At 40.3% G+C, this 17,691-nt stretch overlaps 1 protein-coding gene across 1 annotated transcript in view; it reads right to left on the bottom strand.

Annotated features, from left to right (window-relative positions):
• Positions 1 to 17,122, bottom strand: part of LOC136873699 (replication termination factor 2) — a 76,926-nt gene extending 59,804 nt beyond the window's left edge. The window contains exon 1 of the mRNA XM_067146827.2: positions 16,868 to 17,122. Coding sequence (XP_067002928.1) covers positions 16,868 to 16,936 — 69 coding nt within the window. The 5' untranslated portion in view covers positions 16,937 to 17,122. The remainder of the gene's footprint in view (positions 1 to 16,867) is intronic.
• Between the last annotated feature and the right edge of the window lie 569 nt (positions 17,123 to 17,691).

Genomic DNA, 17,691 nt, shown 5'->3' with positions numbered 1-17,691 from the left:
GGTAAGCAAGCGGTTCGACCATTATAGTGAAAATTACCTAACTCAGTCTTCATATGAGAAAAGATGTTTGGTGACTTCCCCGTCGTGTTTCTAGGGTAACATTAAGAGCTATGCAATTTAATACAATCTTGCTCACAACATGTACACTAGAATTCCGTATACAATGTAAAATTCCGTAGCGAAGCACGGGTACATCAGCTAGTTGATATAAGAAAACATAAAGGTCCGATAATACTGCCTTGAGGAATTAATAATTACAGGGTCAGATAAAGCTTCGCCTACTCTAATTCTCTAAGTTTTATTTTCTAGATATATAGCCACCCATTCAATCACTCTTTTTTCTAGTCCAATAGCACTCATTTTTGCCAGTAGTCTTCCATGATCTACCCTATCAAATGCCTTAGATAGGTCAATCGCAATGCAGTCCATTTGGCCTCCGGATTCCAGGATATCTGCTATATCTTGCTGAAATCCAACAAGCTAAGCTTCAGTGGAATAACCTTTCCTAAACCCATACTGCCTTCTGTCAAACCCATTATTAATTTTGCAAACATGTCTAATATAATCAGAAAGAATGCTTTCCCAAAGCTTACAAGCAATGCATGTCAAACTGACGGGTAATTTTCAGCTTTATGTCTATCACCCTTTCCTTTATACACAGGGGGCTACTATAGCAACTCTCCATTCATTTGGTATAGGTCCTTCAACCACACAATAATCAAATAAGTATTTCAGATATGGTACTATATCCCAACCCATTACCTTTAGTATATCCCCAGAAATCTTATCAATTCCAGTCGCTTTTCTAGTTTTCAACTTTTGTATCTTACTGTAAATGTCATTGTTATCATAGGTAAATTTTAACACTTCTTTAGTATTACTCACTTCCCCTATCTGGACATTATCCTTGTAACCAACAATCTTTACATACTGCTGACTAAATACTTCTGCCTTTTGAAGATCCTCACATACACACTCCCCTTGTTCATTAATGATTCCCGGAATGTCCTTCTCGGAACCTGTTTCTAGCTTAAAGTACCTATACATACTCTTCCATTTTTCACTAAAATTTGTATGACCACCAATTATGCTTGTCATCATGTTATCCTTAGCCGACTTCTTTGCTAGATTCAATTTCCTAGTAAGTTCCTTCAATTTCTCCTTACTTTCATAACCATTTCTAACTATTTCATTCCAACCTGCACCTCCTCCTTAGTCTCTTTACTTGTCTGTTATAATATAGTGGATCTTTACCATTCCTTACCACCTTTAAAGGTACAAACCTATTTTTACATTCCTCAACAATTGCTTTAAACACATCCCAGAATCTGTTTACATTTTTATTTACCATTTTCCAATGATCATAGTTACTTTTTTAAAACTCCCTCATGCCTGTTTTATCAGCCATATGGTACTGCCTAACAGTCCTAATTTTAATAGCTTCCTTTCTTTTACATTTATTTTTAACTACGTCAAAAACAGCTTCATGATCACTAATACCATCTATTACTTCGGTTTCTCTATAGAGCTCATCTGGTTTCATCAGCATCACATCCAAAATATTCTTCCCTCTTGTTGGTTCCATCACTTTCTGAATCAGGTGCCCTTCCCATATAAACTTATTTATCATTTGTTGTTCATGCTTCCTGTCGTTGGCATTACCTTCCCAATTGACATTTGGTAAAAGAGATCACCTGCTACCTGCTACTATCACATTCCATTCCATATCATTTCCAACATAGCTGATTATCTTATCAAATAATTCTGAATCAGCGTCAGAGCTACCCTTTCCCGGTCTGTACACTCCAATGACATCAAGTTGCCTATTATCTTTAGAGATGAGCCTTACACCCAGAATTTCATGTTTTTCATCCTTAACTATTTTGTAGCTTACAAATTCTTCTTTCACCAAAATGAATACTCCCCCCTCCTACCATTCCTATCCTATCTCTACGATACACATTCCAGTTCCGATAGAATATTTCTGCATCCATTATATCATTTCTCAGCCATGATTCAACTCCTATTACAATATCTGGTAAGTATATATCTATTAAATTACTTAATTTGATTCCTTTGTTTACAATGCTTCTACAGTTGAGCACCAACATTTTAAAGTCATCCCTACTTGATTTCCAGTTCCCTGTTCACTTAACACCGCTCCCTGGGCCACCCCATTTCCCTGAATGTACATGCCTATAACCCTTCTAAACAAGTTTCCTAACTTACATGTACCACTGTGGTTTAAGTGAAGGCCATCTGAGCGCAGATCCCTGTCTCCTACCTACCCATTTCCCCCCCTCCCACCCTGTTAGTTGCTTTACGTCGCACCAACGCAGACAGGTCTTATGGCAACGATGGGACAGGAAAGGCCTAGGAATGGGAAGGAAGTGGCCGTGGCTTAATTAAGGTACACCCCCAGCATTTGCCTGGTGTGAAAACGGGAAACCACAGAAAACCATTTTCAGGGCTGCCGACAGTGGGGTTCAAACCCACTATCTCCCGGATGCGAGCTCCTAACCTCACCGCCAACTCGCCCGGTCTACCCACGCGTTAGGATCTAGAAATCTCATTCCCAGTTTCCCACATACCCACTCCATAGTCTCATTTAAATCCCCAATCACCTTCCAGTCAGTATCCCTCCTACACAGTATTCCACTGATAACAATCTCCGCTTCCTTAAACTTCATCCGTGCTACATTTACCAGATCCCACACATCCCCAACTATGTTGGTACTTATATCAGCTTGCCTTACGTTGTTAGTACCAACGTGAAACACTACCACCTTCTCCTTTCCCCTCTTCCTTTTCTACTACTTTCCTCAACATCTGCCTCAACCTAATTCCTGGATAACACTCTACCCTGGTTCCCTTTCCTCCACACACTTTCCCCACCTGTCTAACGATGGAATCCCCCATGACCAGAGCCTCAACCCTACCCGCCTTATTTGATCCCCTCCCCTCCTGGTCAGTCCTACCTTTCCTGACAGCTGCAGAAGCTACTTCCTCCTTCCTTTTCTCCATCCCAGGACCCTGTTCCACCTGTCTTTTCCTATCCACTACTCCACATTTCCCTTTCCTACCTCTTCCCTTACTCCTACTTCCACACTTCTCGGCAACAGTTCCCTGTTCCTCATCTTCCCTCGGTTGTTCTACCTGCAGTGACTCGTACCGATTTCTCACCGACACCTGTCCTGAATTCTGATCCTGAAGAGAGCCCTTAGTCTGCAATCTCCTTCCCCTTAAAACATTAGACCACCTGTCTTCTACAATTCCCCCATTTCCTTCCCATCCCTACTTTACACCTACTGTATCCTGTACATTATTTGACGGAGGCCTACTTTCCTACCTGTCCTCTGAGAGAATCCTAATTATCTCCCTCAAACTCTCCAACTCCTCCCTCATACTCCTTAATGCCTGGCCATACCCACAGTTCCTACACTTGCACTCCTTAGCCATTATTTACGGAATAATGGGAAGAAAAGGAAAAATAAAATAACTTATTCTGTGCAAAATAAAAATGAAAGGAAAGAAATACTGTCTAGGATAGTTGACAAAGATCAGACAACAAGAAGGTAATTAATATAAGCTAGGCCCTACTACTACACTACAATACTACTTAGTTGTACGCATTTTTTTTTCTACAACACCCTAACAGAATGAAAATTGCTGTTAATTACTGAAAACCAAAAGTAATACACAAGAATTAGGTCTACACAATTCTAAACTACAGTTAAGAGTACCCTAATTACTTCTGTTACGGGGCTACCCGTGGACCAGCAGAGGTGAAAGGGTCTAACTACTATGTCAAGAAAGAAATTAAACTGAAGTGGAAGGTTATATTTTCAAAAAGCAACAAGTTAAATTCTCACGTAGTGAGATAACAATGACATATCAGGTACCATGACAAAGTTTAGACAAAGCAAGAAAATCCAGAATTTAGTGACTGTTTAGTAATCAGAGCTTCCAGCCCCTCGTTTTACTATTCTTGAGCACTCGGCTCAAATTTACAAAAGAGCACAATTTTACAAGGGCAGAAATCCCCTAATAAAATGGAGCACTAGCTCCGTAATTTACAATATCAAGCCTCCTAGAGGCACTTTCACAACACTTGAAAAAGAGCTAACGTGCTCTCCGTTTTCCAAGCCTATTCAAGGCGATATCAGAAAATTACAATCACTTGCCATCAAGGTACAACTTACAAATTGGAACAGGGGTATCTAGTACCCAACATATTGGGCCGTAGCGGAAAAGAACAGGTTAAGTAAATGGCCCAAAACACAAATTGAATGGAGGGGTGTACTTGCACTCCTAAATATGCATTAAAAATACCTAAGGGGCACTAGGCCGATGAAACAGGGGCTATTCCCAAACTATGGAGGTGACTCATATACGAAAGAAAATTTAAGACATTACGGAAGGAAGAAAACCAGTTACAAAACGTAGTCACCTCAAACCAATATGAAGGGGAGCTCGAGAGGGTACATCACTCTCTATCCCTGATTTACAGTTAAAGTTTTGATGATGATGATGTTTTAGTCCCACTAACTACTCTTTTACGGTTTTTGGAGACGCCGAGGTGCCGGAATTTTGTCCCGCAGGAGTTCTTTTACGTGCCAGTAAATCTACCAACACGAGGCTGACGTATTTGAGCACCTTCAAATACCACCGGACTGAGCCAGGATCGAACCTGCCAAGTTGGGGTCAGAAGGCCAGCGCCTCAACCGTCTGAGCCACTCAGCCCGGCAGTTAAAGTTTTATGAAGTTATTACAAAATCCGGCATAAGTTACATTTACAGAAAAGTAGGTTACATAGTTAAAGTTTCGGACCTCTCCCTCGGGTTAAACTGCAGAGCTAGCAAGAAATAAAGATGTTAATTGGCCATTACCTTGTTGAAGAACTGCTGCCTGATGAAAGAGGTGCCTCCCGGTTGACACACACACTAAGTTAGATGACGATCAAAATGGCCAAGAGATGTGAAAATCCGCAGTTTATAAACCCTCGGGGAAAGTTTGAGACCTTTCATGAATAAACCAGCCACACCCTCTCACTTTATTGGTTAGTTTAAAGGTTACACTCGAAATCGAGGAAGAAGCCTGTGATGGGCGGAAAATTAAGTACAGAAATTCGTGATTGGTTAAATTCAAAACTGGTGGAAAGAAAAGATCTATATTGCCAACCCAAAAATGAATGAACATAATTTAGTAAAAAAAAAAAATAACTTATGAATACAAAACTTCTTCAAATCAAAGTTCTTCCACTTCGCACCAGGGTGCATGATCATAGTTTATTAGCAGTGACATCTGTTGAAAAAGGTCCCAACTTCTTGATAAAAGGTAAACAAAACACGTAGAATTTTATACAGCACATGAAAATTCAAAATAACAAAATTTCATTAGATTTCTGTAGTGACATCTTCTGAGTAACGGTTTAAGTAGGTATAGTTTCAAGTTCACGATTTCTCCAGAAGAGGAGTTCTTTTAGGCGCAAGATTTAAATGAGCGGCGTACAGGTGTACCTCCCGGTACAACTTCAACAGAATACTAGTAAGAGAGTTAATACACATACCACAGATACTATAGATACTACAGATACTATACTACACAAATATTTCACAATGATAGAATAAACACACTAATTTATAATAAGATACCTACTATAATACACTACAATGATTTTAAACTACATTCAGACGTATCCTAATTATAATACAACAGGTTATTATCAAGCACAACTGAAATGGAAATTACAATTAAAGTTTGAAATTCGCAAGACTACTCAAAATAATAGAATAAGCACTCTAATTTCTAATATCTTTTTTTTTTTTTTTTTTTTTTTGCTAGTTGCTTTACATCGCACCGACACAGATAGGCCTTATGGCGACGATGGGACAGGAAAAGGCTAGGAGTGGGAAGGAAGCGGCCGTGGCCTTAATTAAGGTACAGCCCCAGCATTTGCCTGGTGTGAAAATGGGAAACCACGGAAAACCATTTTCAGGGCTGCCGACAGTGGGATTCGAACCTACTATCTCCCGAATACTGGATACTGGCCGCACTTAAGCGACTGCAGCTATCGAGCTCGGTAATTTCTAATATCACTACAACAGTTTTTAAACTAGGCTACATTCAGACATATCCTAATTACAATAGGTTATTATTAAGTACAAATAGAAATGAAAATTGCAATTAGACCTAAAGTTTGAAATTCACAACAACTACTGCACTCAAGGATTACCAACGAAGTTAAACGCGTAGACAGAAGATTATTTCTTTAGTATTAATTTATCCTACTATGCTCTAATAGAAATAAAACTTGCATTTGGTTAAAGGCTTAAGTTACAAGTAATAAATTTCATTGTAGACCATATTGGACATCAGATATGAACATTAAAACAAGAATAATAGTTAATAATATTGGAAAGGTGGTGTTAACTATTATTCTTGTCTTAATGTTCATAAATGCTAAAGTATCGAAAGGATTGCCGTACACAAAAAAAACACGAATGTAACAGGCAAGATACTATCTAATATATTATACCTTATCTTCACTACAATTCTCAACTGAAATGTGGTTATGCGATTATTACAGCTGGTAGATTACTATTATTTTCCCTACTCCACGGGACGGAGAATTAAAGTGTCCTTAATAGGCTTACTGAAAAATACAAGGTTGTCTACTATGAATTCTCAAAAATATTTCTGTCAAAACTACTACTACTACTACTCCTCCTCCTCCTCCAGAGACTTGAATTGCAATTACTGGGATATATGAACTTTATTATTATTATTATTAGCTAACCGCTCATAAATACTGAAAGACTGAGGGAGCGAAATATAAATTACAGATACTTTAACTACCTACTCAGAACTACAAATGATTGGAATACAAGATCAGCTGATTTTTATTTATATTTACTTGACTACACTACACCCTTTGTTCACGACTGTAGTCAACAGAGCGACAATAATCAATAACAATACAACGACTGTTAACTATTACGGTATACAAATCACACTCTTCACTTTGACTTATCAGTAATGCACGACACCTATTTTTTTGCCTTCACAGAACAACACTATCCAGGGCCGGATTAAAGGGGGGGCTAAAGTCCATTGATGATGATGATGATGCTTGTTGTTTTAAGGGGCCTAACATCGAAGGTCATTGGCCCCTAATGGTACGAAATGAAAGAACAAAAATTGAAAAGGCATCCACTGACCAAAATAAAAATAAAATATGGCATGAAGAATGAATGGATGGACAGGAACTAAACAAAACACAAAACAAACAAAAACCAGTGGATCGGACTCAATAAAGATCGAAAATAACATTACTACCGACCAAGGAACCACTTATAAAGCACAATGATGCTTGGTGTCTAAAGGGGATGCAAAATCCACGTCCAAGGCCCCACAGAATGGTACATGTCGCGAGTAAAATAGAACCATGGTATGTGTCATGTTGGGGTATTAATCAGAAGTTGCGAAGACTCACGGTGTTCCACAAAAGATGGTACTACTCACAAGTATTGCAATACGTACAAGTAACGCAGACCTATGGTGTGTCTCACACAATGGCCCAACTCAGAGTCAACGCAAACCGAGAAGGTTCCCCACCTAGGTGTACTAAACACGGGCGCCGGTATTCCCGTGGTGTTCCTCACATAGTGGGTACTAATCACAGGCAACGCAGACCCACGGTGCTGCTCATATAGTGGTACAACTCACAGGCTACGCCCAGACCCGCGGTGTTGCACACATGGGTACGACGCACGGGTACTGGAATCCACCAGGCCAGGCTTTTACTGCTACTAATCACAAACCTATTTCGTACCGAATTTAGTGGTACTACTCGCAAGTACAGGCAACCTATGGTGTTCCCCGCGTGATGGTACGTTTCAAAATTAGTTGCATGGTTCTAATTCAGTCAGCCCTTGGTCGCCCCTGTTAGTCGCCTCTTACGACAGGCAGGGGATACCGCGGGTGTATTCTACATGTGCGTCCCCCACCCGCAGGGGGTAGTGTGTTTGGTCCGCGAGAGGTATTTTATTTCCCTCAAGTCCGCCGGCAAGCCGGTTAGGACCCCCCTATCCGCCACCTGGGACGCGCCACGTGGGAGTATCACCTCTCCCCCTGCTACGCCTGCGTAGCAGGTTCGTGGTAAAGTCCATTGGCCAAACCTAAAAAAGTATAAAAAGGCCTGCTGCTCCACCTCCGTGCATGTATATGAATATTTACGCTCGCAAAATATAGAACACACACACTCTCTTGCTTCCTTCTTATCAGCTGTCCGTGTTAGTATTTCATCACTGCTAGAATCAGTTACCATCTGGAGACACGAATCCTCGCTACTTACGCACTGTAATTATTGTAAAGGTTATTGTTGACGAAAATTTGAATCTGGTGGCTTGCGAGTACCGGCAGAGGGGGAAGCGGTCTAGGAAGTGAGCAGGAGGGGACAGGGGAAGCACGGTGGAATGTGCATGCTATACTATATCTTTGCATCAGGAAGAGAACTTCCAGTTCACCTCTGATTATTGAACCATTCGTAAGTTACAACTGTAATGTTCTTGTAAAATGCATAGGAAAATATCCTAGTGGTGGCATAAAACATAAATTAAAAGAACAACATTTGAAAGGAATTGAAAAGTTGCCGAAAATATCAACATTTTTTGACAGGAAGTCTACAAGTGCATTGACGACTGAAGAGACTGTTACTGATGAATTGGTATCTTCTACAGGTAAGCGAGTAGTGTAATATCTAAGTCTGCTGTTTTAAGAGAGATTAGGTCTTTACAGAATTGGAAAGCATGAGCATTAGGAAGATGGTTTTAGGAATAATGAAAGGGAATCCTAATGTGTATTTTCAACTACAGTCACATTGTATGGAATACTTGAAGTCGTAAATAATAAATTGCTGATCTCGTTGGTGTAGTGGTAGCAATAATGACTGCCACTGCTGAAGACCCAGGTACCTTCTCCGGTGCTGCCTGGGGGGGGGGGGGCCTGGTTATGAAGAAGGGGCTCCACATTTTTAAATACCCCAGGGCCCCCAGACACCTTAATCCGACACTGACACTATCGAACATAAACATATTACAACTACAGATACCAACTCTCAGATAGTAATGGTACTGCCCCTAGCGCACGATACATCACAGTTCCTATACTAGCCAACAGGGAACAAGACGTAACAATGAAGGATGAGAGTGCAGATGGCTGGTGGAATGCTACAATGCTGGTGGAGTGGCAACAATGTAGACAGGTCCAGCAGCAAGCAAAACAATACCCCAATGAATTGTTGGCCAAGCCAAGCTCCTTTCAAAGAAACTGGAAAAAGTCAACAATCACCTGGAAGTGGAAACTGCATAAATTTTTTCTTGGCCCAAAGAGCGAAGCTAGGAGACCATGAGTCTGTGACAAATCATTCGGGAGTGTGTCTCATGAAATGAAATGGTCTTGATTACGCAAAGTGCAGCATTGTGGAGTGAACTGTACTAGGGATTAAAATACACTGTGAGAGGTCGTGTTGAAGACCATGAGTTTGATGCACCAGAGGGCTATGTGTTCAGCCACATTCACGACTACAAACTGCGCAAAGTGAAAAACTCTAAACACACTTTTAAATACCGGTAACTGAAAAGTAGTAGTTGATTGAATTGGTCTTGTGATAGAGTATGAGGAAATTTCTAGAGATTTCAGGATCTTGACAAGATGGATTCCAGTCTGCAGGCCCTTTTAAAACAGTTGAAGATAGAATGGACTTAAGTCACTTCAATCCAGTGACGAACTTAAATCAATTTAAACTCAGTAAGGATAAACTTGAAATTAGAAAGTGACATTCAGCAGGACATATGTGAAACAGTAGAAAAAAAGAGTTCAAGGTAATACCTCAGATCCAGTCTGGTGTAAGGGAGTTGAGGCAATACAGGAATGATATGGAAAAACAGTTCAAGGCAATACCTTAAGATTGTGGAGACAATTGTTTGAGACTTGAGGCAAGAGAGGTGATCTACAGAGAAGGAAACATAAGCAATGTAGATGCCTTGTCCAGGAGACCTTGCCCTGAGAACTGCACCCATTGTCGATGATGATGCTTGTTTAGAGGGGAATAACATCAAGGTCGTCGGCCCCTAATGGTATGAAATGAGACGAAATGCAATGACAATTTATAAGTACAAAATTCATCCACTGAACAGAATTCAAAACATGATGGTTAAGAATGAATGAATGAGCATGAATTTAAAACAATCAGTGGGTCCGACCCACAATGCCTCACCTGACCAGAAACAATATTACGGACCAAGGCACTGTTGCCAAAGCACAATCCTGAATCGATGATGCTTGCTGTCTAAAGGAGTGCAATATCCATGTCAACAGCCCCTCATAATGACACTTAACGCTAGTAAAGAAGAACCATGGTATTTCTCAGTTTGTGGTACTAATCAAAGGTAGCATAAACTCATGGTGTTCCAAACATTATGGTACTACTCACAAATATTGTACATTGTACAGGTAACGCAGACTCTAATCACAGGCAACGAAGACCCATGGTGTCGCTCATATTGTGTTACTAACCACAGGCAACGCCCAGACCCGTGGTGTTTCTCACTTAATGGTACTAATCTCAGGCAATGTAAGACCATGGTGTTCCGCATTTAGTGGTACTAATCACGGGTACTCAAAACCCACAGTGAACCCGGCTCTGCTGCTACGAATCACAAAACTATTGAGTACCTAACAGAGTGGTACTACTCGCAAGTAAAGGCGACCCATGGTGTTCCCGGCATGATGGTACTAATCACAAGTAGTTTCATGGTTCTGATGCAACCCCCCCCCTTGGTCGCCCCTTTTAGTCTCCTCTTATGACAGGCAGGGGACACCGTGGGTGTATTATTCGTTTGTGACTCCCACCCACACCAGGAGGTAGACAAAGAGAAGAAGAAAAAGTAGGGATTCGTCACTTCGAAAAATGAAGTAACGGACGAAGAAACGAAAGGGCTACGAAGGGCGTGAAAATTAAAGGCCCTAGGCCTCGAATGCTCTAATACCGTTGGGGTCGGAAAAGAACAAGAGTTGACCAAGGGAGGTCAGACAGGACATATGAAAGTGAGGAGCCTTGCACAAGTAAGTGGAAGCAATGCCGGGACTCAGCTAAGGGCCCCGTGGTCGCCAACCCATGCTTCCACATTGAGAGCTGCTGGGGCCCCTTTTAGTCGCCTCTTACGACAGGCAGGCACCCATTGTCAGAACTTTGGAACAAGGCTGGCATCTACAATGGGTGTCCGAGCAGTTACAGCTGTGACCACGAAAGGATAGAATTGTACCACCCTGAGGGAGCAGCTCAGGAAGTTGAATTGGGACAGCAACCAATATGGGAGGGCATAGTCGAGCGTAACCGAACATACAAGGCATTTAACTTACTGGGCTTAGTGGAAGTCTCTAGAGGTCAGTAACAGTCTGTTGAAGCATATATGGGAGTCGCCTGACAACACGATTGATGGATTGCAGGCTCATCAGGTCACATGAACTCAATTAGAATGGTTCACAGTCTGGCGAATGTATCCCTCACCTTAGAGATGACTGCACATCTTAGACAGGGTGTATAGAATTCAAAGAAACTAAATTCATGCCTTTTCCACGGCCTCTTTAAATTTCAGTACAACTGATGTCCTTTTCCAAGGTTCAAGTGGCATAGTGGTTACCAATTCAAGCTCATAATACAAGATCTAGGTCTTGAACCCCACCCCCACATCACACTTATACAAGCTATGACACAAAGTCCATGCCACAATTTCTCAGAACACACCTTACTGGTCAACTACAAAAGCATCATGGTAAAAATAGGTAAAAGTTAAAAAATATTGCTTCCAATTGATGGAGCTGCAATAATTTAATAAGAGATATTTTTAATTATATCAATTTTAATACCTTCACTATTAGCATAAGCCTATGTACTTTTTAAATTTCAAAACATCTCACACTTAACATTCTAATATGTATACCACAGCTAAATTTTACCTTTGAATGTTATTTTAACCAAATCGATGTATGTCCAACTGTCTGTTTTCCAGTGCTGATGAAGGGTCACAAAGCCAAAACATGTTCAGCTAATAGGTATTCAAGTCATTGTACAACTTAATCCTGTCATTAGCAGCATTTCCTGGTAAAGTGGAATCTAACCCGTATTCAATCAATCTCTACTGATCTGCATTTAGGACACTCGCCTAGGTGACAGATTTACTATGTTGCTTTCCTAGCCTTTTTTAAAATGTTTAAAAAATTGGAAATTTATTGAACATCTCCCTTGGTAAGTTATTCCAATCCCTAACTCCCCTTCCTACAAATGAATATCTGCCCCAATCTGTCCTCCTGAATTCCAACTTTATCTTCATACTGTGATCTTTCCTCATTTCAAAGGCACCACTCAAACTTAGTCTACTAATGTCATTCCACTCCATCTTTCCACTGACAGCTCGGAACATACCGCTTATGATATAGATTTTGATTCCCATAGAAACCTGAAATATTTGTCCCGAATGAGTAAAACTTATAATACCAATATAGTTGGTCCGTTATTGGAAATTATACATTTTCCAGCTAACTCATTCCTGGTTGCCAGCGTTTCACCCCAGTGTGCTAAGTTGGGCTCATCAGTTGGTAAATAACACACCTACCAAGAAGGATGGCTAATGCATATAGTGGAGGCCACTGCATAGGCTACTTGGAGCCACCGGCAGTTCCAATGCACTATGAGAGACTTTGTCTCATTTTCAAAAATTGATGCCTACCTGGCCATCAGATGATATAGATGTTGAGAGGACTTTTCATATTTGTGAAACTCACAACCTGATTTTTAACCCTGTTTATCATTATACCATTGTGTACTGTCCATCTCAAACATTATCAAGGTCATTTTGCAGTTGCTCACAATCTTGTAACTTATTTATTAGTCTATACCAGGGATGGTGAACCTATGCCATGCGTCACTAGGTGACACGCGAACACGATTTTGGTGGCATGCCACTTGAAGTTTTTATATACATCTTTTGCTACAGACTATAGATATCTTGTGCATCGTATACTCATAGTGTTTTATGTGTGTTACAGAGATTCCGTGGCTGGCAGAGGTGAAAGAAGGTGCGGGCATGAACGGGTCTATCTACTACAATCAATTTTTCCCTCTTTTTTAAAAATGAAAGATATTAACAAAACCAGTCGCTCAGCAAAAGTACAAGATTTCAGGTACAGTAGGTGAATAAAATTTTACACGTGTTATTTGAGCACTATTGCTCCATACACCCAAAAGTTAAGGAGACAGGTCTCCCAATTTCCTTTACAGAGAAAATCTACAAGGATAGAAAGAGCATCTATGCTCTATAAATTTTCCAGGAGACTGAACTCCGAACCTAATACCATTACTGCCTTATCGGGGAAACTTTCAACTACCCGAGCATCTTTGCTCACGAAATTTTACACTTAAGGCCTTTCAAGGCACAACATCCATTTTACAATACAAACAGAATTCAATGTCTTAAACTCTCACTAAACAGTTTAACCACTTAACTGAAATAACAAAAGTATCAAATACCGTACTCATTCTATTGGGCCTTGGAGAAAAAAAAAAAAAAAAAAAAACAGGTTAAAGTTACTGGCCCAAAAGTCAAAATGCTGCGGAGGCAGACATTTGCACTCCTTGAAATATGCACACAAGATAAAAACCCTATTTGGGCTCCTGGCCCGAAGTTACAGTGGCTAATCCCATTTTACTGAGGTGACTAGATGGGGAGAATTTAAGTTACAAGACCACAAAGAAAACGGTTACGAAAACATAGTCACCTCAAATACAAGTTGATAGGGAACTCAAGAGGGTCACATACTCTATTCCCGAATTTCGTCTAAGTTTCCAGGCTAGTTTTGAGATTTACATTTGAAGATGAAGTTTATATTATTGAAAATAAAGGTTACATAATTAAAGACAGGAAACCTTCCTCTCGGGTTAGCTTTCAGAGGCTATCACCTAATGATTAACTGGCTGCCATTACCTTATTGCGCTGGACTGCTGTATGAAGGGCGAAAACGCCCCCGCCTCCACTATTAGCACACACTTAGTACACTCAACAATCAAGAAGACAAGGTAGCTCGAAAAATTGCCAGCTTTTATACGCGAGAGGAAGGTTTGAGAGAGATATGGACTAATGCCCGACACACCCCCAGTTTATTATTGGATAATTAAACATATAAAAGGAAGCTCTGATTGGTTGAAAATTAAATACAGGAATTTTCTAATTGATTGATTTTGAAGTTGGCAGAAAGAGATCGAAGTGTTGACAACTGTGATACAAAAAAAAAAAAAAAAACAACAAATCAACTCAATTTAGAAAACCTTAAACTAACAAATTACTTAATCACTTTAGTAGTGACATCTGTTGACCAACGTCGCCATAAGACCTATGCGTTGTTGCGACGTAAAGCAGACTTGTAAAAAAATATATATCTTTTGCTGTAGCTTGTGCACGCTCTGGGTAAGAATAGTAGCCATTTTAAATACATTGCATCTGCAGGACATTTAACAAAATGATTAGGCCTAGCCTAACAAAAAAGTTACAGCTAGTGTATATGAATGTTGAGGATACTACAACCCAAGTTGTGAAAAAAGCATTGAAACCCTTCAGGGTAACTAAAAAAAGTCCAGATTAACTTGCATGCACACAGTTCAAGAATTGTTAGAATACTTGAAAGCTCTTGGGTGTAACGTGAGTGTCAAGCTGCATTTTTTTTTTTTTACATGCACTCTTGGATAATTTCTTCCACAATCTTGGTGTTAGGGCCTAACAGAGGGGAACAAGGTGAATGATTTTACATGGACTTAACAACAGTGATAAAAGATATCAGGGGAGTTGGAAAATTAACACAAAGGTCTACTACCGTCACTGAAAAGAGAGACTAAATTACCTATGGAGAAAGTACAAGTTCAGTATGGGCCCCAGGCTAGCATCACAAGAGCATGCCAGAGCAGGCATGGAAGACCACGCTCAACTATTATTGTTGTTGCTGCTGCCTTACTCACTTGCTCACATATTGCTACCAACTGTTACTTAAGAGCTCTTTCTTTATTGGTATGCACACGTCCTGACCTGTGATAAAACCCATTGGACTAATACATCGGGGGTGCTTAGCGTAAGGACCACCCGGTGCCGCTTCTGTACCCAGTGTGCAGACTTAGGGATGACAAAAATCATGTACAAATGATGTGCTACGATACCTTAAGTAGGTAGCAGAAAGGTGAAATCCTTCCTTTATGCTTGCTGGAAGCCCACCATCCCGCCCCAGGAAGTATTCTTACTTATGTAGCAGAATTACAACCAAGACTGTGTAAATCAGCTGAATGTGACTATGTGCTGTGTTCCTATTAGCCGGTAATGTTCGCGATGTGTTCCTATTCGTCGGACAAGCTTCGAATTGTCTCTGACAGAGCTCACATCGTGTGCAAGTACAGGGCTGCCATATTCACTAAAAGAGAACCATATCCAGACCAATAGTATTGTAACTAACCTATCCAGACCAATGGTTTTGTCACTAACCTACCCAGACCAATGGTGGTATCAAGCGGGATACTAGAGGCCTAAGGGCTGCTTCACACCTCTAACCTGGGGGCTTAGGCCCCCTTTGCTTGCCCCCAGGCCAATAGTCTAGTCACTAGCCGGACTTAACCAATCCAGATCAATGATTCTGTCACTCCCCATACCTTGTCACTAAGAACTAAATAAGTTGGCAAGCCTGCCAAGTGTTACATGACATCGCCTGAGCCACGTCATGTTGAATCTCTAACCTCACTTTCGAACACTGGGTACGGAAGTTTTACCGACCACACATACAGCCTCTTGAAGGAAGATTGGCCCAGCAGACCACTGGTCTAATTTAAGAGTTTTTATAGTTCCCCAGGAGGTAGGATGAAATCTTATGTGCGCTGAATTTTGGAATGATGCCATATAGAAATAATTTCAGCCAATAGCAGCATTCCTTCACTGGACTCATTCGAAAAATAGTAGTTTTGTGTTACTAAACTATGAAAGTTTACTAAAAGGGAACATTTGAGATGTTGGGGAAGGGGGAGGGTCGTCCTCAGCATTGACACTGAACACTTTCCTCCCCCTCCTACATGTAATGAGGTAAGATTTATAAGATTTCACTTACTAAATCCTTAATGAACTTATATCATGGGGAACGTTATGGTAAAATGGCAAAATGAAGAAACTGATTCCTACATCAGTAGGCCTACAAACTTGAATTTGTCACGTTGTTTGATTTTCCACAGTTTACTTTAAATAACTGACAGTTTGTAATCAATATGTATGCAAGAGTATGCAAGAGTGCGCAATTACGACATGAATGTAAAATATGTAAGGTACGTAATAAAAACCAAAAAGTGGTTTCCTTATTTCCAGAAAGATGTAACATGATGGAGCAAGACTTTTATATTCCTTTCTAGGGCTCTAAAATTATCAAACATTCGGGGGAGAAGAATATCTAATCAGATTTTGAGGATGTCGAGGCCTACTGGACATTTTCTCTGCAATACACTTCCTCCAAGGGTAACAATCTGTTTCAGAAATCATATCCGCCAAAATTGTAAAAAACCGAAAAAATACGCTACGATACAATTATGGCGTAAAGAAATAGCCGGTGAATATCTAAAATCATGCCTATAAATTCAACCCCAGTACCATGTCGGGTCAAGCCTACATCAGCCATTGCGAATTCAATAGAAACTAACTTATCGATCAAGGCTCGAGAAAAACTTAAGAACTGTAAATAGGCTACTCAAAGAGTTACTTTTTCAGATAATAGTGGTACTCAATAATACCTGTTCAGGTTTCTTCTTCTTTCTGACCAATTCGTCCCGCCTGGGAATAGTCCCACCGTCGCAACCCATCCTCACAACAGGCTACACGTATTTTATTAGAGTATCCAATATGTGGAACTAAAATGAGTTATACAAAAAGCACGTCAGATTTCTTTGAAAAAAAGACAAAAGACCAAATTTAACACTTCTTCCAACCAGAGGCAATACCCAACACTTCAGCCTTCAGCCCCAATAAACCAAAGAGCAAACTGCGAACTGAACGTCAAACTGATTCTTCTTCTTCTTCTCCTCCTCCTTCTTGCTTACCCTTTACGTTGCTCCGTTCCAACGAGATACACAAGACCAACTACAATATCTCAGACCTGAACCGACCTATCGAAACTGTCCATAATGGCGGCAGCTGGAGTGCTAACATGCGCTTGTTTTGATTTGTGTATGCCGTGTTGTAATCAAATATTTACGGAAATTTGAATATTATTAATCGTACATTATATTTATTTTTAGTCTTAAGAAGGTTATAGATCCTCTTTCAGTGCCGTAATAAGTTGTTTGTTCTTAAAGAGCTGATTTATTCTAACAATATCGCTGGTGATTAACCTAATGTTGATTCTCGTGTTCTTCTCTGAAAGTATTTTCTTCATTTTTAGTTTCGTATGCAATATCTTTATAGTTTAATGTGTTGGGTGCCTGGATATAAGTAAGAAATTCAGTGTTCCCGTTTCCAGAAGACCTAGTATTACGGCAAAATTGGGTTAAGAGCATTCGTAAGGAAAACTTCGATCAGAATCATAGGACTAATAATGTTGTGTATATTAATCATTTTA

The sequence above is a fragment of the Anabrus simplex genome, chromosome 5, assembly GCF_040414725.1.
Source record: "Anabrus simplex isolate iqAnaSimp1 chromosome 5, ASM4041472v1, whole genome shotgun sequence".
Lineage (NCBI taxonomy): Eukaryota > Metazoa > Arthropoda > Insecta > Orthoptera > Tettigoniidae > Anabrus > Anabrus simplex.
The sequence above is the reverse complement of the archived record's forward strand: the minus strand, read 5'-3'. Positions and strand labels throughout refer to the sequence as shown.